This window comes from Papilio polytes, unplaced genomic scaffold (genome assembly GCF_000836215.1).
Source record: "Papilio polytes unplaced genomic scaffold, Ppol_1.0 DF823177.1, whole genome shotgun sequence".
NCBI classification, from domain to species: Eukaryota; Metazoa; Arthropoda; class Insecta; order Lepidoptera; family Papilionidae; genus Papilio; species Papilio polytes.
In genome coordinates, this window is record NW_013526027.1 from 2,387,772 (window position 1) to 2,410,141 (window position 22,370).

A 22,370-nucleotide genomic window follows, 5' to 3' on the forward strand; every position below is an offset into this window, starting at 1 on the left:
ACTTACGTTTCCAGAGCCGTGTACAAGTTTATTCCAACTGGGTAGATTTCTACTAAAGTAGTATCTCTTAAGAATTTTTCATGATATAAATGCGTAGTTTATCAGGTGTAAAATCCATAAATAAAAACTAACTACTAAAAATAAACTAAAAAGAAATCACAAGTCACGGTGTTGTTTTGTACAGATTTAATTTGACTGTTAAATACTTATTACTGAGTTCCATATTCATTCCAGCATTTCTATCAAAATTCGGTCAACTTTCGCATGTTTACAATCATTAGTCGGGTAATGTTCTATTGGACTGTAGAAATTTAAAGATACCGATCACTTTTAACGAATCTCGAGTATATACACAGCTTTAGTTTACCTTCACACAGATATAAGCCTGGTCTTTCGCCCCCTTAAAAAATTAATTAAAGTCTAAATAATAATTCGCATTTACAATTAAGTCTCCCTCGCTCACATGGTTCGCTTGAAATTTCATATTTTGTATTGTCACAGTAAATTTCTATCTTTTAGTGACCATGCGTTCGAGAGAAACATAACTCGTAATAAATTATAGGTGCACCGACGGCCATTACATCTAAACGGTTACGAATATTTCACATTTAATGCATAAGTTCTACATGTCAGACTACCGTCACACGTCATCGGGAAGGGACACGACATCGTTAGTAAAAAATATTTATTACTGACTAAAGTATTTTATTTCACACCTCCCGATGTCTTTACAGATACCTTAGGGTTGTTGTATTTTATAAAATAATTCTGATTACAAGCTGCATGTATAAAAAGATCAACAAAATAACGATTATGCAATTATAGATGTACAGACAAAATGAATCTTTCAATGTGATGACAAATGATATAACAACGCGACATTTCTTTACTTTAAGAAATAAGACGTATTTATCTTTTTTTCTTGAAGTTGTACAATGTACTGGCAACTTTGGTAGGAATTACGTGAGGGTAGTTGGTAAATATCGCACGAATATTTAGTTGAAAATTATAGTCTAGGGAATAGTCGCGTTGTATACCAAGACAATTATTTGAAGTTTTAAAAAACTAAAAAAAAGGTTACCTGTTTTTCTACAAAACAGCTTAGGAATATTAAATCTACAGATGAAAGAATTTCAATTGCATAAAAAAATATCTCTCCTATAGGGCCTTACCTTACATTCTTACATTAATTTCGTATATCATATCGTCTTTGACAATCTGTTGATAAATGAGTTCACATGTCCGAGAGGAAACAAGTACCCTACGTACCAGCGCTAAGACCCCGAATTAAGTGTAACATATTACATTTGTTCAAAATAAACAAAAAGAGAGCAAGGAAAGGCCAAAGTAAGCGATGTACTCCAAAGGAAATACTATTTCATCTACAAATGCAAATTTCAGTCTTGGCTGAAGCGATTGATTCCGAATGGTCAGTTAATTGTCAGTCTTTGAATTGGTGAAAATTATATTTTTACTGGACTATTGCACCGATTGGATTTGAACAGATGGCAAGTGTTACACATATAGGGATGATATACGTAAGACAACCGCGTGACCGAAATCACAAGTAAAGGACTAATCAATCACACAACACATTCAATAATTTCCTTTATTTCTATTTTTTTTTTCAATTTTAGCTTTTTTGACGTGGGCTGTAATCAATTTAGCATTTAAATCGGTAAGAACTTCAAGTTTGCGTCCATCTTTTCGTTATAACACCACTATAAAACAATAATATCCGACCACACAGAATTTACCTCTATCGCTCTCTCCCTCGCACACCGATGTCTCGCTCTAATGTCGGCGTTTCGCAACTTAAATAACGTTATGTAGAAGTAAGCGAAAAGAGAACAAACAGAAAATAGACAAACATGAAGTTTCGGGCGCGGCGTCGGCGACCCGCCTGCCGTACATTACCTTAGGAAACTGCACACTACAGACTCTAATCAGTGCAGTATTAAAATACTCAATGTTAAGTAAGGCAACAGGGCGATATTAAGCTGACAAACGATATAATCCAAGTTTCCGGAAGGCTCCATACATACAACATCCAATACAATCCTCAGAGTTCAAAGCTTAGCCTCGAGCCGCGCCCGACCGCGTTAAGTTAAATTACATGTAATATTATGTTTTACATTTATGTAAGAGCTGTTTGATTGTAAAAAAATTATATTTGTAGTACGATTGTTAAAACCCTATAAATGCTGAGTTTGTTTATTTGTCGAGAGCTGTGTTTGCCTTCACTGCAATGACGCACTCCTCGCCGCAAGACTTGAGCACGGTGCACTGGAACCAAGACAAATACGAAATAAGTACCATACAAAAACATTAACAATAACAAAACATTATAAAATATGAAGGAAATGTGTGAATGAGAGATTTGAAAATTATGTCTAAAAGTTGACATAAAATGGTAAATCTTGTAACCATTTTGCCCGCAATTTTCGCGAAATTAAAAAAATAATAAGTAGCCTATGTTTATCTGAATTCTGAACCAATGTTACTAATATTAGTTTTAAGAAACATGTTGTAACAGTAATAAACATTCATCCATCCAAACTTTCACATTTATGAACAGAAAATTTGAATTTAATTGAGAATTTGTTCTCAAAACTATATTATCCATATAGCTAACGATAATCACTAGCTCAGGTTGTAGTTAGAAATATAATTTCCGAGTAAATTTAGCACCAGCAAGCTATGAAAACCTGTTAGAGACTCTATACTCGATAGTCATTACGTGAAACGCGACAATGCCTCATGAATTATCCCATTGAAATAAGCTATGCTTCTACAAGTAATGTAGTTTTGTATTTGTGTTTTAGTAATATTTCTGTATTGATTATGTAATAGAATCGATTAAATATAATTTACACAAGGAAATTCATTAACTTTCACTTGTCACATGAAAGTGTTTACAGCAGCAGAAAATTTATTAATGTTTCCGATATTTTAAAAGCGATATTTTTATTAGTAAATTTGCCTAAATTTAAGAATCTTCCCAATACAATTAATTGAATTAAGACCCAAATGAAAGCTTAAATAGTTCCAACAGAGTTTCGACCGGATTCAGAGAATCTTCGCTTCGTAAGCACCGCTTACAATCTAACAAACATCAAAGTATTAATGCAATTTATAGTTTCAGCTTTTTATTAAAGTCGTTTCACTATTCGGCTGTTAGTGACTAAAGCAAGGTGAGTTTATTCCATGCATTTTTAATGTGTAAGAATCGATATCCCAAGAATCGATAGCGATAGCTTATTTCGTCATAGTAACTCATCAAATATGACTACTGAATACTGCAGATCTCGTTGACATTTTAAACTGTATGGACTGTGGTCAAATTAATTAGAAAGTATATCTCAAGGGCTTTATGTTATTTATCTGTTGATTTTGGAAAGCTTTAGTTTAAGAGCCTTAGTAAATCAGAGAGTTGATTATATTGTAGAGAGATAAAACTTTATAATTATATTAATTTGCTTTTGTGAATCAAAATTTCACTTTACACATTTTTTTGTCCTGTGGTACAAAGGTTTATATAATTTCAATTAGAGGAAATTTGAGAATAGCCCCAATGGTAGAGATGGTATGGAGTAAAAGGTTAGTATTGTATGGACATGTTATGAAGAGGGATGAATCATATGTAACAAGAATGTTAGTTATGATTGTGGAAGTACAGTGATAGAGGTAGACATAGGAAGAGATGGGTGGATTGCGTGGAAGGTGACATGCTCAAGGAGTGATGACTAAGATGATGGTTGATAGAGTTATTTGGAGTACGAACACTCGTGATGCCGGCCCTATGGAAGTTAAAGGTGGTCGGCAGACATACCAGCAGTTCCTTGCCGCTGTCGAAGTCTGAGCGAAGCTGGGTGCCGAGGTCGCCGTCGGGGATCTTAAGGTCCTCGCGGAGGTCGCCGTTATCCGCCATCAGGGTGAGGTAGCCGTCATCAGAGATGTCCGTCAGCTGGTAATCTTCACGCTTCACGTGCGGCACGTCCATGTTGTGGGTGGAAGGGCAGATATCTTCGTATCTATCAAGAAAAAGGGTTGGTTAAAATTTATTCTGCAAAAAAATTGGATTTAATTTAACTTTGGTTTGAAACAAGAACTTAAGACAAGTTCAGTGCTTACCCAGTATTGCATTGTTCTATTTTGTAAATTAAGAGATATTATATTTCATAAATCTCACTTTATGGTCCAACTTATTTGAAAATAAGATTATGCTCTAGTATTAATGTTTAAAAATTGTAATTAATTTAACGATAAAATAAATAACTTAAGCTCAGATAAACTTAATCTTTTCAAATAATTAAAAGCAAACATTCTTAAGATATAACACACCTTTCAGTTTAGAGGAATTATAAATTTGATAATTCTAGAGATAAGATTAGCTGCAGGAAGTCTAAGTGTAAAAACAAAATTACTCAGCAACATATTTTTTGTAAATTACTGTTGTAGTGTACTTGTTACTCTCTTAAATGCACTACAGATAACTTATGACAGTTACCAATGTTCAGTTACAACACAGAAATATATTATAAACATAAAACTGTGTGTTGGCACAACTGTACAGTTCAACTGATGTAGAGGGCTTTAGAATATCAATACTATATTCCAATCATGTCAATTACTATTATAATGATATTAGGTTTACTGTTTTCTTAGTTTACATACAAATATTGACAAAATAATACGTTTTTAATTTGTTTTGTATTCCTGGACGGTGATCCCATGAGCAACAGTGCTATGAGACGCATAGTCGGAACTGGAGTATAATTTTCGAGTACCCTCAGCACAGGTGCAATATTTAACTGCACTCGCGACTCTATGGGCTCGTAAATCTCACATTTAATACAATAAAGGGATGGCATCGACAGTGTTTAAAACTGACAGTTTTCTTTATAAATACCACTAAGTTAAATCATACAAAAGTAATAATTTAATAAACTCACTTCTTCCCATTGAAAATATCAATTCCGACCAGGTGAACCTTAGCGTGGCCATGCTTTCCAGTCTTGGATGTTGACATCTCAACAATTTTGCAGGGGCGCCCCTTCAGCATGACGAAGCCGTTCTTGCGCAGGGCAGAGCACTGCATAGGAAAAGTAGCGGAGGCTCCGGAGTCTCCGGTCTCAAAGTGTGTGTCTTCAATATCACCCATTATGCTGTGTTATGTAGCTTTAACTACTGGTGAAATGATCTGTAAAAGCAGAAATAATTGTTTTTCATTACAAGTCATAGATAATAACATTCATAACCTACAAAATAAATGTCTGCATTTTTGAGTTAGATGAAGTGATGTGAATGGAAAGTAGATTTGGTGGAACGCTTAGTAAGTCTTAATGTACTCCTGAACGGTGATCCCAGAACACTCAAGTATAATGAGACGCATAGTCGGATTTGGTGTTTTATTTCCGAGTACCCTCAGCACGACAGCAGTATGATAACTACAATCGCGACTCTATGGGCTCGCAAACAAGATTTTATCAAATAAACCTACCATTGTATATTAGACGCTAGATAATAAATATCCTAAATATTAAATTAACTATACTGTTAATAAGATTCCTTTGTATTCATAAAATGCTTAAGAAGGGAGTGGATTCATATATGACGGCTGAGAGATGTATGGAAGAGAGGCACATACTGTGCCGACCCTCTATAAGGGATAAGGGCAAGTTGATGATGATGTATTCATAAAATATTTAGCACCCACAAAACAAGGAATTACCAAATATCTATGTATAATTCCAAGATTATATAAGCGGAATTGAAAAACACAAATGTTGCATGTATTTTACCTATCTAGTAAAATGTGTTACTAAAATTACTCTTATCATCCGGGATCTGTTCATACTGACATTGATAATCTGAATAACAAAGGTATTTAAATAAGCATTGACATTGTAAAGGCCAAATTTAAATATCTCACAGACCCTCTAACCAAAGCAACCTTGATAGATAACTGTATCCAATGAGTCAGTGTGAAAGAAAAATTAGTGCATGTCAATGACCTGTGTCGTTGAACTTGAACAAAAGCCTTTAACATGTGTACTTCAAAATATGATATTTTCAAAAATAATTATAAATATATGAAATTTTATAACCTTTAAAACATCACATTTAGTGTATTATCTCATTTGATTAGCTTACTAGTGGTTAAAATCAAACTTGGCATGGAAAGAGTCAAGTTACAATTTGCTTAACAATTTTTAAACAAATCGTCAAATCTATCCTAATATAATAAGGAAGAAAGATTTGTAGTTTTGTATTTTTGTATGTATTGGAATAACTAAAAAACTACCAGATCGATTTCAAAAATTCTGTTACCATTACAAAGGTGTTTTACCTGTAAGATAGGCTATGTCTTGTATTATTTTTAAATTTTACATTTTAAAATAAAATTACAGATTTCTACAAACTAGACTTTTTAAGATTACATTCATATTTCAACGCCAAAAAACCTTATTCATCTATACAATATATGGAATGAAAATAATTATTAGACACATGAGTTTTCCTTTGTAGCTTAATAAAAATTGTTACTTGGCAAGGTTGTAATTATTTGAAATAGCAATAGAAATGACTTTTAAAGAATTATTTGCAGTATCACACCAGACAAAAAAGTGAAAACCTGCTAAAGATTATTCCAGATAGATATACTAAAAAGAAGTAAACATTTCCTTGGTCTTATGAAAATAAAATTATATTTGCAGACACATTTGGATAAATAGTAAATTTATGACATCAGCACATACAGATATATAATAAAATAGAATCTTTTTTTCCAATTGTGACGTGACGAATTCGATCATTTTAGGTCATTTCAATTCACAGATGGAATTAATTATTTACGATATTTAAATACTTAATGAACAAAATAATAGAATTAACATATTAATTGTCATAAAATTAATGAAATAAACTATTATTTAACTTAATGAACAGGATTTTAGTAAAATAATCTGTACGACCTAACCCCACCTAGCTTTTTACCAGGAGTCTTTGTACAAGATTGTCAAAAATATAAATTTATAAAGATTAAAGTTTTAGTCAGTTAAAAGAGGATTTTAAAAGAAATCCAAGCCTGAATGTGGTGTAGTGTAGATTGCGAGAGAGGCGTGTGGTATCCGAACATGTGGTTCCATACATATAACTAAGCCAATTCTTCCTGATGGCTAAAGCGCACTTTAGTTACCCACATTTTATAAATAATCATACGAAATTAGACGCGCCACGTTACATATGAAAAAGAAAGATATGACCATCAACTCAATTTTCAATGAAAAAGATAACGCAAGAAAAAAATAGCAGTTTGACAAACGTGCCGGCGCCGCGACATAACTTTTTCGAAAATTACACAAAATCCACACTTATTTGGAATCCCGCTTTCACAAAAATATATTCACCACAAGAAATACTTACAAAAACTATATTTTATACTATTTAAAATGTATTCGCGTTAAAACAAAGATATTTATCGACACTCACATGTGACCGACGGGTTCTTCAACCGAAAGGTCAATTTGCGCCTGCGTAGCACCTTCATCACTCACTTCCTGTAGCGGGGTTCTCAATTTGACAAAATGGTTGTTGTTTGAAGGCGGGAATTATGAATTACAATGAATAAAAGGGTAATTTAAACGTGAGTATCATATTAAATTAAAAAATACTATAATTTTCATTAGAAAATATTTTTCACGGGACACAAAAACTAAAAATAATTTAATTTGAATAAATCAAAAAAGGAAACGGTCTGTTTTATCGACATGAAAGCTTCCAAAATGTGATATAACAGATGGCAGCACTAACAAACAATTTGACGCGAACCTTGAAAGCATGACGTTGGAATTTATTTTCAAACCATAGACAACATATTAAAGTTACGTTTTAAAATAAACAATTTTGAAACTGTTTTTTTTTTTTTACTAAATCTAAGCGAATATCAATGTTATGTAAATCACGTATAACATGAACGCAGTTGTCGCCCAGTTTATTCATCACTAATTAAACACGTTTTATTTTTATCTTAAATTAAAACGGATAACCTTTAATTGTGTTTTTAAAAATTTAATCTTTCAATATGCTGAAAAATATATTTCGCATTATACAAGCAATAATAGAATGATTGGCTTATTAAATTCATTTGCGGAGTTTTAGATCTTGTAACATGCAAAAAAAAGTGAAGTAATGTCGGATGTCCGCCAATAGATGGCGACAGAGTACACTTTTTTAATATTCGGTGTGTAAATGCTTCTAATATTAAAGAAAAAGTTTTGCAAAGAAACCAAAATCGTTGATTTTTTTGTTAAGGAATCCGTGAAAATAATTTTGTATGCTGCTGCGTATGTATCGCTTTAAACTTTTTTAGCAACGTTGCTGAAATGAAAAGAAAAAAAAATAAAGTTTATTTTCTCCCTACAGGTTAATGTGATTAGTTATAAAATCCCAACTGTCCAAGATTAGAATTAAATTAGAGGGTAATCAACTAGTTGAGTTTTAATTCAGGTTTTCACCAAAATATAATAGTAAAAATTTGTATTACTACTGTACTGTATTGTACTTTAAGTACTAACATTTTCCCCTATATCTTCTTATTCATATATACCTTTTTTAAATACACCACACCATAATGTACATGTTCATATTCACTACTAGTTCTTTATACGGGGCCATTTAGGGGTTTGGAGGCTACCCTAAGAAGACTAGGCCTTAGTCAACCACGCTAGCCTTTCCCCTTCCATCCTTTCTAAGAGGAAAGTATGGGAAGTAAAAGTGGATTTGACGGAAGGGAAAATGTTCTCTTTATGTGCGTCTCATCCTCCGTCAATTAAGGATAGGAAAGGCATCTGCAATTGCGGATGTTTATGGGCAGCTTGCTCGTTTGCAAACCTTACATTATAAAAAAAAGCCTACTGCTGGTTGGTTAACTTCACACATATCCTTAAATTTCTTCGCCGATACATGCATGTTGTATCATGTTAATAGGTATTTAATATTTATTTATTTCGTTTACGTTTAATACTTTGCCTAGAGTTTGCAACCGGTCTTCGAAAGTTTTAAACATTGTAGATTTTCGTTACGTAAATGGATATAAACAAACAATATATTTAGAGTATAAAAAACAATGTTTTGTTTTTTTGTAAACGAGCGGAAATAATAATATTCAATTAGACTATAAACTAATAACACATAACAAGATAAAAGGTTCTTCTGGAACCTGGGATGGGTTTCGAATTTCAATTACTTGTCCAGCTACGCCACATAAGATAAGAAAGTTATAACTAGGTTGCGTTGAAGAGGAAAATGTCTGAGGTTTGATTGAGGTTTTAGACAGATAACTTTTGTATCCAAACGTTCAATTTTATATTAAAACATTCATTCAAAACATAACCAAAAAAACATAATCTTAATGAAGTAGTTTATGTTTTAAAAATGTTGTGAAATTATGATTCAGAAAACAATATCAAAAAAACATACAAAAGAAAAATGACTTCAGAACATTGAATTAATAGCGCAAATCCGGGCATAACCAGTAATGACCTAACGCATAATACAAGACACAAATCTCCAACAATGGCCGGAGACCGCAAGGGTTTAAAAGCTTTCTTCAATAAATCACTCGCGGGGAGGCAACCCTTCGGCATTAGAGGGTAGACCTCCTCTCCACTCGCACAACAGATATACAATTACCGATCCATTGATGTAGTTATTACGGAACGATTAAGCGTTTTCGCAAGTCATTGTGTCCGTGAGCGCTATGTCCTTGTCATAGACAAATTGTTTTTTTCTTTTATCAATTGAATGTCTTTTAATAAATGATTTGAAGTGACAACATTATAATTTCATTACTGTTATTATGGATTTCTAAAGTACTTAATTGTTTTGTTTCAATACGTATGTATTTAACATTTTAATCAAAAAATAAATTTCACTGGAAATCTGTTTGATAGATTATTTGCTTTGAAATTAAAATGAATCTTGGGAATTTCATTGCTTATTCAAGATAATATCACCAGCCAATAGCAATTAACAATTAAAGGTAAGTGCTTGTCTTACGTCGTTACAGAAGGGATTTAGCGATAGATTAACCGCCTAACAATTAATAAATTTTCAGAGAGCCGTTACGATAATTTTAGCGCATTTAATCTTCAGATATTCTATTAATATTCGTTATGTTAGAGGAATATTAAAATGAAATTAATTAAAAATAATATTCAATAGCTTATTTGGATATCAAATGGTATTTGAATAAGACTTGTAGTAGTAAGTAGTAGTACCTAGTATTATTTAAAAAAATGTCTACGTCATCTGTAACGGTTTATTTCAATTATTAAAATGGGAAAAGGACTTATGTTGTGAATACAAGTGAAAAAACATATTATTAAAACAGCAAACATAGGCGACGCTGTACAACCAGAGACCACAAACGTCATAGAATATGTATTGAGAGGCTTAAATGACTGTGAAACTCGAGTGGCGATAAAAGAGCGCGCGAAAATAAATTCAGCGCGTAAATGAATGTGGCGCGGACAGTGGGCCGGGGACTCCCCGCGCTCCATTAACTTCCCGACGATTACCCGAAAAGCAATTCAAATGAAATCATTTTACCATATTATTATCATCGTTCCCCGGCGGAGCCTCGTCGCCCGTCGCCCGCTCATCCCGTACGCGTTTCGACCAATTTTTTAAATGTTCCCGCTTAAAATAAATTATGTAGCAAATGGGGAAGGCGCGCGGCGGACAAACAAGAAATAAAACGGATGAGCGCGACTAGCGGCCCGCCGGAGCGAGACGGTCGTATCCGGCTCCTCCTTCACTGTCCTCCCCCGCCGCCCCACGCCAGCACACCACTGTTCCACTTGAAGACGGCGCCGAGAGCTAAGCTCTCCTTTTATTGTCACTTACACCTCTTCCAAGATTTGTTAACCGCCGCAAACAACTCAATTCACAAACTATTATCTCTATTCCCTAAGAAATAAGTGTCAAAATGATTCAATGCAAAACTTCTGGAGTGGCATAATGCTGGCAGTTTGAAGAAAATATATTTTGAATCTGTATTCTGATTAAAGAATCAGACGTTGAAGCGATTGCTTATCAAGTATTAAGGAGTTTATTTTGGATTGTCTGTGTATATTTTGTTAATAATAACGATTTCTTTTGCTTCGCTGAATTTCGAGGATTTTCTTGTTTTGTTTTTATCTTTCGTACAAATATTGTTATGTATCTGTTAAAAGATAGTTGAAATATTGAAACTTAACTTCTTCCCTACCTAGTGGCTGCTTATGAATTAAAAATTTAAGCAATTATTTATAAATTATTAGAGATAGTACTTTTTTCATCATCATCATCATCACCAGCTCGCTATACGTCCCCACAGAGGGGCTCAGAACCTACCTTAATAAGGGGTGACTAGGCCATAGTCAACCACGCTGGCCAAGTGCGGGTTGGTTGACTTCACACATATCTTTGAATTTCTTCGCCGATATGTGCAGGTTGCATCACGATGTTTTCCTTCACCGTAAGAACGTCGGGTAAATTATGTACATATGAAAATTCGAATAATCGAAAATCACATTGGTACATGGCGGGATTCGAACCCAAGACCTGTAGATTACAAGTCAAGTGTTCAAACCACTGACCACTTCTTTTATATATTGTAATAAATAAATAATACGATCTAGATAAGAGTGTAGGCTGCAGTTTATCAGAGCTGAAAGAACCTAAAAATTACGCAAACGCACGCAATATGTAGTACTAAAAATTGCCGCCCGCTTGAAATTAAGAAATGGCCTATGTTACTAACCGATAATGTAGCTTTCTAATAGTGTATTTTGAAATCGGCCCAGTAGCTTTTGAGTTATTTCAATACAGACAGAACACAAATCTTTTCTTTTTAGTATAGATAAACGTACTGCTGTACTGACTAATGCTAGAGTCTACTATTAAAGAAACACTACGCTCAAATCTTCGTAAAGACTATCGAATTTCCCCTGTATTTGAAAGTATATCGCGTAAGAGTTTAGTAAAGAGGTCACGGTTGGAAGTTAGTTGATTGTGTGGTGTATAATGCGATGATAGCTAATTGGATAGGTCGACTGCTGAGGGAGTTGAGCCAAGAGGTGTGAGAACTTTGCTAATGAAGATTCGATTATTTTGTGAATTTACTTCGACTAACATTGTTAATAATTAAGAAATAGTAAATCGGTGGGATTTGTAGGTTATTTTTGATGAGTTATTTGTTGTTTTTCCTTAGAAGCTAATCTTACGTCTTACTAATGTTATAAATGCGAATGTTTAGATGGATGGATGTTTGTAAGAGTTTGTAGCCTAAAATGCTTGATGCATTTTGATAAAATTTGGCATAGATGCAGAGTACCTATAGTCTAGAAAAACACAAACTTTACTTTTGATCCACTGAGATGCACTAATTTTTAGTAAAATGTCTTCAATTTAGAGGTTTTTCTTGAGTAGTTTCAAATTATAACTCGTCTTGAATTTTATCTAAATAAGATATTTGTGTTTCTATGCGCTTTTACTAACATTAATATAAGATTACACTAAGCGTATACTAGAAGTGTAAAAGAGTTTCATTATCTACATTTTTTAAATTACAACCTCAATATTTTCTGTTTTCATAGATTATTTTATTAAATGATCAGAGAAATAAAATTTAATTATATCACCCATTCGGTAATCCGAGCGGCTGGCCACTTAATTCCTATCATCCCGTCACTCTGCAATCTTTCTCTACCGAGCGTGCCGTTAAAATATTTCCAAACGTATAAATAATTTACGAATCGAGGACATAAAGTTTGCGAAGCGACCCCCGCATGCAAATCGAGTTGAAGGAAAGAAGTGTCCGCGACCGCGATTCCATCTCTTTCAGTCGTCGGCGTTTCGAACGCACGCTGAAACTTTGAAGGGAGACAACAGTATATAGTTTGTGTAGGTGGAAGTGAGATAGAGACGCAGTTGCGTTCGGCATAACTGAATCAGTGCCCGCGTTTGATATTAAATCAAGGCTTTGGGAAGGGGAAGGCGCGTGCTAAAATGCTCTTTATGTTATGTTTATTTTTTGGCTCTTTGACCAAGACAAAAATTAAGTAACATTCGATATTTAAACTGTGTTGATTGTAAACTATAGGATCCCTTAAACTTAACCTAAAATTTCTGAAAAAAAAAATTAGCTTTCTTGAAATTAATTAATATTTAGTTTTTACACATTTAAATGAGTAATTTTCTTAAGAAATAGCATAGATGTTAAAACTATTTTTTATTTGTCAATCGGTACTAGAGACGTTGGTTATTGGCGTATCGTGTTGGGTTGGTTGTTGGGCCAACGTTAACGTTGCGCGGGTGGGGTTTTGTTTGGTGAGGGCGGTTTCATAGTTTCACTCGCCGTCCGTCTGCCGAGCGAGAGAGCAGTCGTCGCTCCGCGGCCCGGGAGTCAACACGCGAGTGACGATGTCCGCGCGGTGACCGCGCCATCTTTGACACGCATTTCGGCGGGAAATATTCCCGCCAATAAAACGGCAAAATATTTTCAGACGCAAATAAGGTAAATATTACTGTGATTTTTAATGTGTTAATTAATTGTTAAAACGGCTTATTTCGATACTTTTGAAATGTGTATAAAAGTTTAGTGAAGTTACAATTAATTCTTATATAATATAAGTGTAGAAATTTTTTTGAATTAAAGTGCTTTGTAGAGATGACGTAAAAATACTAAGTTTCATAACTGGAAATAAAATAACAGAATTTGATATATCATTTTTGTAAATTAACAAAATAAATGAAGGTAGTAATTATGCGTTTTTTATCTTAAATTAATTAGCAATTAATTATAATGTATTCCAATTAAATTGAAAATATAACTGATAAACAATTAATTTGTTTAAAAAGTTGTAAATGAACGTAATTTATCGTTATCGTATTAATAGTTTTATAAGAAGGGGATAATGTGTTGTGTTATAATTGTCCAATTCGTACAGTTTACGTCTAACGACGCGCAAGTTAAGTTCCAATATTGAGTGTAATTATTTTAGGTAATTTACTTAAATGTTGTGGTATGTTTCTAATTAGGTACTGTTTTATTTATTTAAATTTGCAATAATCGTATAACCCATTAGTATTTAAAAGTTTTGGCGTTAATTAAAGTATATCTTTTGGTTACATCGATTTTCTACGACAGTTATAATAAGTTTTTTTTTACGTAAAGAAATAAGCGCCACTTTGTCCGCGTGGAATTAAAAAATCTAGCAATACACATAGACCAATTTATACAGTGATAATGTAGCCTATAACGGAAGAGATTTCCAAACTAGTTTTATAATTTATTACTTAGAAATAACAAATATCTTTCCCCTTATTTTTTCCTTTAAGAGGTTATAATGTACTGAGCAGTAAGCGCAATCACAGATAGCGAAGAAATAAAAGGAAACAAACCAATATATCGTTATTCATTTGTCAATTTATGGAAATTGCACGCCGGCGTCGAAGCAATTGTTTTATCAACGTCACACTGCACAAGACATCAATCGGCGGCCAGTAATGGAATAAAGGCCAATAAGACGCGAGCTCACGAGCAATGGGCTCAATTAGGCATAAATACGGCAAGTTGTATTGATATGCAATCGGAGACGGCGCCGCGGACAATTGCCCCGGCGCTTACACCGACGTACACCATACATAGAAATATGCTTATAGTTATAAATTTACTAGTAAATATATTTGAACAAGCTGTTGCTACTGACTTCGACCACGTAAAATTAAAAAAAAACACGTTACTCACTGAAAACGTAGCTTATTAATGGTGAAGGAATTTTTGAAATTGAACCAGCAGTTTTTGAGTTATTCCAGTACATACAAAAACAATCTTTTCTCTTTATAATAGTAGTGTAGGAGACAGCATAAAAACAAACTTTACACAACTCGATCTGTGTGCTAATTATAAAAATTAACTATTTTAAAATAAAGCAAAGCAAGTCGTAGTTTCTGTTGCGAACAGAATAAAACCACAACCCAATATACAAGAAGTTTACAAACCTTATTGAAGATTTTAAACTATTATTAAGTATAACAAAGAATTGAATTTAGTAAAGACTTGAAAAGGAAGTCAATTAAATATATTTTACCGTCGGGTCCTCTCTAGACCTAAACCCAGTAATTATACCGGCTTCCAGTTTCGTTCAAAACTAATTAAAAGCGAGAACTTGCTTTCATTATCAATGGCGTCTAAAGCTTGAATATAAGCTTTGCTATCTCGATTTTTTTTAAAAGCTCGAGGTTAAACGTTTAAATTTTTCTACAGTTGAGTCATAAAAATATTCTGTTATCTAATTTGATAAAATAAGAAAGATGTAGACAGTAATTGTCGATACGCTACGACATCTACGAAACTCTACGAATTTGCTACGCATGTAGAAGTATTTACAAAGATACAACGGGTTTTGTTATAAAAATAAAATAATCTGCGAAGCATAAAATAAAACATATGTATACAAACTAGAATTGCACTTTGTTACTTTTAGTAATTATTTGTAGGACTTAGATATGACTGGTTTTGCGTAGACAGAGTGTCCCGTAATAATATTTCAGAGGTAGCAAATTGCGTGCGATTGCGCATGGTGTCACAGGGTTGTTTATTATTAACGAGGGTTGCGAGACAGGGTGTGATCCGCTCCCGTGTGATACAGCCTTTGTAGTTAATCTGGGATTGTAAGTGTTACTATATTTGCGGTGTTGCCACTTTACTAGCGAACTCAGATATTAATGTTCTAATTACATTATAGTTTCCGATGTTTGTTGTATATTTTGATTGATTAATTATTAATTGCAATATTTAATCATCGTATTAAAGTTTTAAGGTTGAGTTAAGGCTTTTCCTCCTGTAAAATAGTAATTAAATCACCTGAATTTGAATAACATGTATTTGTAACTTTACAAGCTTTTTTAAAAAAAACAAACACGTACATAGATCTGTGTTTTTTTCCTAAATCAGATAGATAATTTTGGGATGAATACTAAAAAATAGTAATATAGTTAAAAAGTTTATTTACTTAACTGTACTCTCGTATAGAGATGAGAGCCGTTCAAATAACTTAACACACCAAACATTCAGCAAATCTATGAAAACTGAATTAAGAGTTCAACTTTGCAATATTTCATTTAGCCGACGCTTAAGTTGCAATATTGGAAGGCTTTCGCAATTTACCCCTAACTGGATCCAACTAAACCTGGCACGGGGTATGTTCGGGAATTATATGCACGCTTTGAAACTACTAGGCTAGGGGGTGGGTATTATTTGGCGGGCTTTTGTGAATAGTAAAGTAGTTGGGGCAAATTGAGTTGTTTGCTTATTGCTATAGTTAAAGCCGGAATGCCTCGGTCTGGGGATACGCATATGTATTGTTATCTATTAGGTTATGTTTTAGAATGACTACGTAACGCTTTTATTTATTAAAATCGCTAAAGGACTTCTCTTTTCCTTTGTACCTTTGTAGAGGAGTATGCATGGATAAAACCACGATAACAATGATCATCCTCAATGATATGTCCTTTAACGATGAACACATTTAATACTGGATGTTGCCCGCGACGTCGACAATATTAAGAAAAAAAAGTAGCTTATAATATGCCTGTCTATGTCAGCTACCCCTAGTGAAAGTCCGGTTATAATTACCCAAACCGTCTCGGAAATTACCCGAAACAAACGCGGCTTGCGGACAGACAGACAACAAAAAATCACAAATACATCATCTTACCAAAATCTGGAATTTTTCTTTTAATGTTGCAGACAGACACTCCATTTTTATTATATGTAAGGATGAAAGAAATATGTGTAACTTTGATTTTAGATATAGCTGCTAAAGCGATGTATGGAAGAGTACATACTCTGCCGAATTTTTATAAGAAAATGGCTGTGAGATGTTCCTTGAATACATAGTAAAATGACCATCAGCAGAATAGAGCAATGTTTATTTGATAAAGTAAGAATAATTGCGTCGCGACGTAACGTCCGTATCGTAATTGATCGTAATTGTGGTTCGCTCGGTTTCACGCAACAAACATGTGCAAGATATAACAATATAATATCTGCATTATAATAAAATCACGTAACACAAATATATTTCTATAAAACTCCTCGTTTTATCGGGCGCACACCTTTGACTAAATTATCGAACGACTGTTGTGCGATTGTCGGCTGTTTCGCAGAAAATTCAACTGTTTAGTTGTACAACTAAAAACAAGTAGTGTGCGGACCTCCATATAAGTTCATAGGAATCAAAGTGCGGCTAAACAGTTGTGCGATAGTTTAGTCGAAAGTGTTCTACCGCTCTTAATGTTAAAAATTATCTCAAGGCAAGAAAAACAGATATTTATTATGTAATTTGACGTAAGTTTCAAACTACGGTTATTCTCGCCTGCACTCCAGAATTGTCTTGGACTTTTGTCTCTTTATTTACTTTAATCTGATCAAAATTTTACTTGATACTGTTGCTAGGCAATGGAAAAGAAATATGAATTAAAATAAAAGAAGCATATCACGCTTTAAACTGATTAAAGGCCAGGGAGACCAGTTCACGCAAATTATGATTGACGCCGCGTCTAGGGTTGCCATTGTAAAAAACATAAATTGTTTTTTTTTAAATAAGATAGTACAAATGTGAAATATATTTTAAACTCATCAAGTATTTTATTTCTTTATCTGTTACTAAATACAGTATACAATTAATATACGCGATTTTATTCCATAAAATCTGTGCATTTCTGCGGTAGAAAAGGAACCTTCTAGAAGCGAGGGTACCTGTTTCTAAACGGTTAGTAACGCATCTGGAGTTCCTCTAATCTTGTGAATATGTTTTTGCGGCGGTGAACTCGCTAAGAAAGGATTTCATTACTTTTTTTAACCTTAATCACGTAAATAGATTTACGTTATCGTGTTCGGATCTTTGTTATTTCTTCTATGAGTTTGCCTAGTTCAATGATCTCTTTGTCCACAGATAATATCTATGTTTGAGGTACTAATGCGCATGTCTTGAAATCCCGTAGGACACAACAGTTTGTGGACAATACAACAACAAAAAATCTTTAAAACGAATTTTAAGTACAAATTAATTAAGCTCTTTATACGTGTTAGGTAAAAACTATGTTTTATATCTTCCTCGTTAGTTCAAATATACATTACTAGCTGACGCTTGTGACTTAGTCTGCATAGCTTACGTTACTCGTAGTACTTACATATCTATACTATTATAATAAAGCGTAAACACACACTTCTTTGTTGCCTAAGATGTCAGCAATTACAGCATATTTTTGAATAATTCTGTCTTTATTTAAAAGCACTACACTTACGTCACGTTTTAAGCTACATATTTTCACGAGATTAAACTTAGGGGGTAAATATTTTGGATAAAATGCGTAATGTGGGAAAGAGACCATAAGTTGCTGCCAACATAAAGGAAGCAAGGTTGTCATCATGTCATGTAATTTTGACATTTGCAATTGATAATTTGACAAATGTTAACGATAAAATAAAGTTTTTATAGTTACCTTCGGGTGAAGCCGCATGGGAACAGCTAGTATACTCATAACATACCTTTCTAAAGGTGAAAGAATTTTTAAAATCAGCCCAGTAGTTTTAACGCGAATCAAGTACATAAAGATACAAATCTTTCCTATTTACAAATAAATAAGTACAACTTGTATCAATGCATTTAAAACAATTTACAAAGTCGGATATTTTTAGTTTCAATTAAGTTGTTTTAACTTACGTCTACGCATTTAATGTCATGTTTAAGTTAAATTTAATACTTTCGTACTCATAGTTAAATAATTTATTACTCTCTGTATCAATTTTATCTCAATCGATCGGATTGTCGCGCCCCGATTGAACCATTGTCCGTTATTAATAGTTAATTTAAACCGTTCAATTGATATCCATTACAGTTTGTAAAAGTTCGATATCAAATGAACGCTGCAGCACTGCCATTGAATATTATTGATTGTTTCGTCTCAGAGATGTTCGAATTGTACAATAATTCCACTCAATTGGGTTTAATCAGTTTATTTGATATCAGTTCGCTTTGATTTTCGTTTTATGAGGCCACTGTACTGCTGCGTTTTTATTTATTGAACAACAACTGTCCTGATCAAATTTCAAATAATTTCTATTCTTTATCTAACTAATATTATAAATGCGGAAGTTTAGATGGATGGATGGATGTTTGTTAGAGTTTGTAGCCTCAACAGCTCAACAGATCTGGATGAAATTTGGCATAAATGTAGAGGTTAGTCTGGAAGAACATATAGGCTACTCACTTTCTTTCTTTTTAATTCCACGCGATCGGAATCGCGAGCGAAATTTTCTATGAAATAGTTAAAATTATCTTTAAAATACGTCTTGAAATTTAAGAGGGCCTATCTTGAATGTTTGTTGTGACATTTACGAGAACGTATTCTTAACGTTATCGACAACGTTTGTATGAGATTTGTTGTAACTGTCCCTCGAAAGGGGGCGCTGTGCTGTTACGAATATTCGTAAAGAGTGATATGGTTTACGTAAAAGCAATTGTTTATTGTGTGAAAGAATTTTATCAAATCACTTCGTTAATGGCAATTTTGATTCAGCAATAAAATTAGTTGAAAGACGAATGTTTTTCTGTGACCTTTTGCTCATTGTATCTCATAGCAATGTTAACATGAACATTACAACTATAATGTCGGAAAGTAAATTGATGAATGACACATTAACACTATCGTAAACTTTATTTTCATGAACCAATTTGGTTTAATCATTTTACGACGTTTGCTGACGAAATACGCAATTTAATTTTAATACTGACTTATTAAGGTTTGCTTGTTTACGATCATTTTGCGAAATAACCCCCTCTCCCTATCCTTCTCTGTCACTCTTCTTAGTTCTTATCCCGTATAGTATTATTATTATTTATTATTATTATTTTTATTATTTTGGGTGACACACTAGCAGCTAGTTAGCTGATGCGTGTGTGTTGTATAGCTCGGATTAGTCTCTTCTTTCGCTTTGTTTTGAACAAATATAAAAGTATTAACTATATCGTTATTTTTAATCTTACTGATATTATAAATGCGAAAGTTAGATGGATGGATGTTTGTTAGAGTTTGTAGTATAAACGGCTTAACGGATCTGCATGAAATTTGGCATAGATCTAGAGCATAGTCTGGAAGAAGACATAGGCTACTTACTTTTTTTAATTCCATGCGGACGGAGTCGCAGGCGAAAGCTAGTTAACAATATTTACAAGACTTCCTGCATGTAAAAGGCAATCATCAACCTACCCTATTCCTTATAGAGGGTCGGCATAGTATATACTGCTTTTCCATACATCTCTATCAGCCGTCATATTTTAAATCATGTAAAAGAAAATATTATTATACGTAAAATATAGTAACACCATTTTGTAACTATGCCTACAAAACTAGAATCAGTACATCTGTTTACATCTTTAGAATATATTCAATATCGTATTATCAATTTGCATATATCATTTATACGTAAATAATTCAAGGGCATAGATGATAACGAGCGTCAATGTAATACAATTTTGCATGACGGAATCGAATTGCCGAGTCCTCCGGGGCACCGCGCCACGTGAATTAAACATAATTCAATAACATCAACTCAGACTGACACCAATCCTATACATTATAAGTTACAAGCTTTTGCCCGCGATTACGTCTGCGTGGAATTAAAGAAAAAAACAAAAGTAAGACTAATGTGTTCTTCCAGATTTTGTTCTAAATCTAGGTATACCAAATTTCATTAAGATCCGTTCAGCAGTTTAGGCTACAAACTCCAACAAACATTCATCCATCCATCGATCTAAAAAATCGTATTTATAAGAATGTTTACGTTACATTTAATTTTTTTTTACATGTAATAGTTATGACTCAAGGACACAATATTAGTTATGAAAAATTTACTTCACCTTCTTTAGGTAAATTTGAAATGTCAAAATCTATACAAATTATAATTGTGCGCAAACGTATCCTTTATAATGCACACGCACTTATAACTAAATTATCGAAGAATTGTTTAGTAGCGCTTTATTTATACACTACCCAATTATTAGTTGTGCAACTAAATAGTTGAATTTGCTGCGAAACAATCGACAATCGCAACAGTTGTGTGATGATTTACTCAAAGATATATACACTACTACATATACATATATTATGCCTACTCTTGTGCCCTCTCTATGCCCATACATATATTATACATACTCTTACTATAATTATTTTAAAATTATATAATACTTAATTCAATAACAATGCAAATTATTATTGCATTTTTTTTAAATAAACGTGTTCAAATATCGCATAAAAGTATACGTCAATAAATCGAAAAGAGTAAATAATATTCTCTAGCGTATTCGTATTTCAAACATCGGTACGAATCTCAATAACGAAGGCAAACACAATTTGCTACTCAAATTATATCTGTATCGCTTAATTTCGATCCAACTTCCAGCTTCCAATTGGATTAATTCGAGTCAAATGGGTTAATTAACTCGGCGCTGCTTTCATGTTTTATTTGCACAAACGAATGTCTACAGATACTGAATGATAATTCAAATTAACCAATGACGCGATACGTTTTGAAGTAGGCAGATAATAAAATGTATGTTTAGACTTTGATTTAGTATTTGTTTTGGATATAGAATCAAGTGTTTTTAGCTTATATATGCTAATATTATAAAGGGGAAAGATTTGTATTTTTGTATATTTTGAAATAACTCAAAAACTAGTGGGCCGATATCAAAAATTCTACACCATTGAAAAGGTATGTTATCATTGAGTAACATATGCTTTTTACTATATTTTTAATTCCACGTGAACAAAGTTGCGAGCAACAGCCAGTTATGTATGTAATAATGGTTTTGACTTCAACAATTACAATAAATGTCACTTAGAATTCAATAGGAATTATCTATTTCAAAACTTTTCATTTACAAATACAAAGGCATCAAAAATTCATGTTATTTGATTATGAAATTAATTTATACACGTGCGTGAAACGGAACGTTTAATAAGGTTAAAAATATTTCACAGATTAAAAATCAGTTCTCACACTAAACATGTCATAAACAAAAGAGTTCTTTATTTGAATCGGTGACAAGAATCTCGCCTTGGAAGATGGCTGGTGTCTACAAAAAAATTCTCAAATAGTATTTTGCTCGTTTACATTCAATTCAAGAACAGCCGGTGGGTTTTGTGACGTGCTATACTCTAATGAAATAAGTGGCTGAATGCTGATTTAAATCTACATTTAAAAGACGAAAAATCTACTCATTCGCATACAAAGCATTTAGTATATTTAGCGT

At 33.1% G+C, this 22,370-nt stretch overlaps 2 protein-coding genes across 3 annotated transcripts in view; one reads left to right on the forward strand and one right to left on the reverse strand.

The window, feature by feature from the left end:
* Positions 1 to 169: 169 nt before the first annotated feature.
* Positions 170 to 7,592, reverse strand: LOC106105166 (eukaryotic translation initiation factor 5A). 2 transcript variants are annotated; one of them, XM_013285405.1, is made up of 4 exons: positions 7,495 to 7,592; positions 4,956 to 5,203; positions 3,833 to 4,034; positions 170 to 2,286 (listed from the first exon to the last, which is right to left on the reverse strand). In XM_013285405.1, exons 2-4 carry the CDS (start codon positions 5,162 to 5,164, stop codon positions 2,215 to 2,217), a joined length of 483 nt encoding a protein of 160 aa, XP_013140859.1. In that variant the 5' UTR covers positions 5,165 to 5,203; positions 7,495 to 7,592; the 3' UTR covers positions 170 to 2,214. The 2 variants fall into 2 exon arrangements, with proteins under 2 accessions (XP_013140859.1, XP_013140860.1); XM_013285406.1 differs by having other exon boundaries at positions 7,429 to 7,526.
* A 5,814-nt stretch (positions 7,593 to 13,406) lies between these two features.
* LOC106105126 (WAS/WASL-interacting protein family member 3-like) overlaps positions 13,407 to 22,370 on the forward strand; it is a 48,342-nt gene continuing 39,378 nt past the window's right edge. Inside the window, exon 1 of the mRNA XM_013285357.1 lies at positions 13,407 to 13,564. The gene's annotated coding sequence lies outside the window, so the exon portion shown is untranslated. The remainder of the gene's footprint in view (positions 13,565 to 22,370) is intronic.

Bases quoted from the DNA above. Each gene is read 5' to 3' on its own strand.
- LOC106105166 (XM_013285405.1), bottom strand. From the start codon at position 5,164: ATGGGTGATATTGAAGACACACACTTTGAGACCGGAGACTCCGGAGCC. The intron at 4,035-4,955 runs GTGAGTTTATTA...TTTTCTTGATAG, and splicing joins GATATTTTCAATGGGAAGAA to ATACGAAGATATCTGCCCTT. The intron at 2,287-3,832 runs GTATGTCTGCCG...TCTTGGTTCCAG, and splicing joins ACAGCGGCAAGGAACTGCTG to TGCACCGTGCTCAAGTCTTG.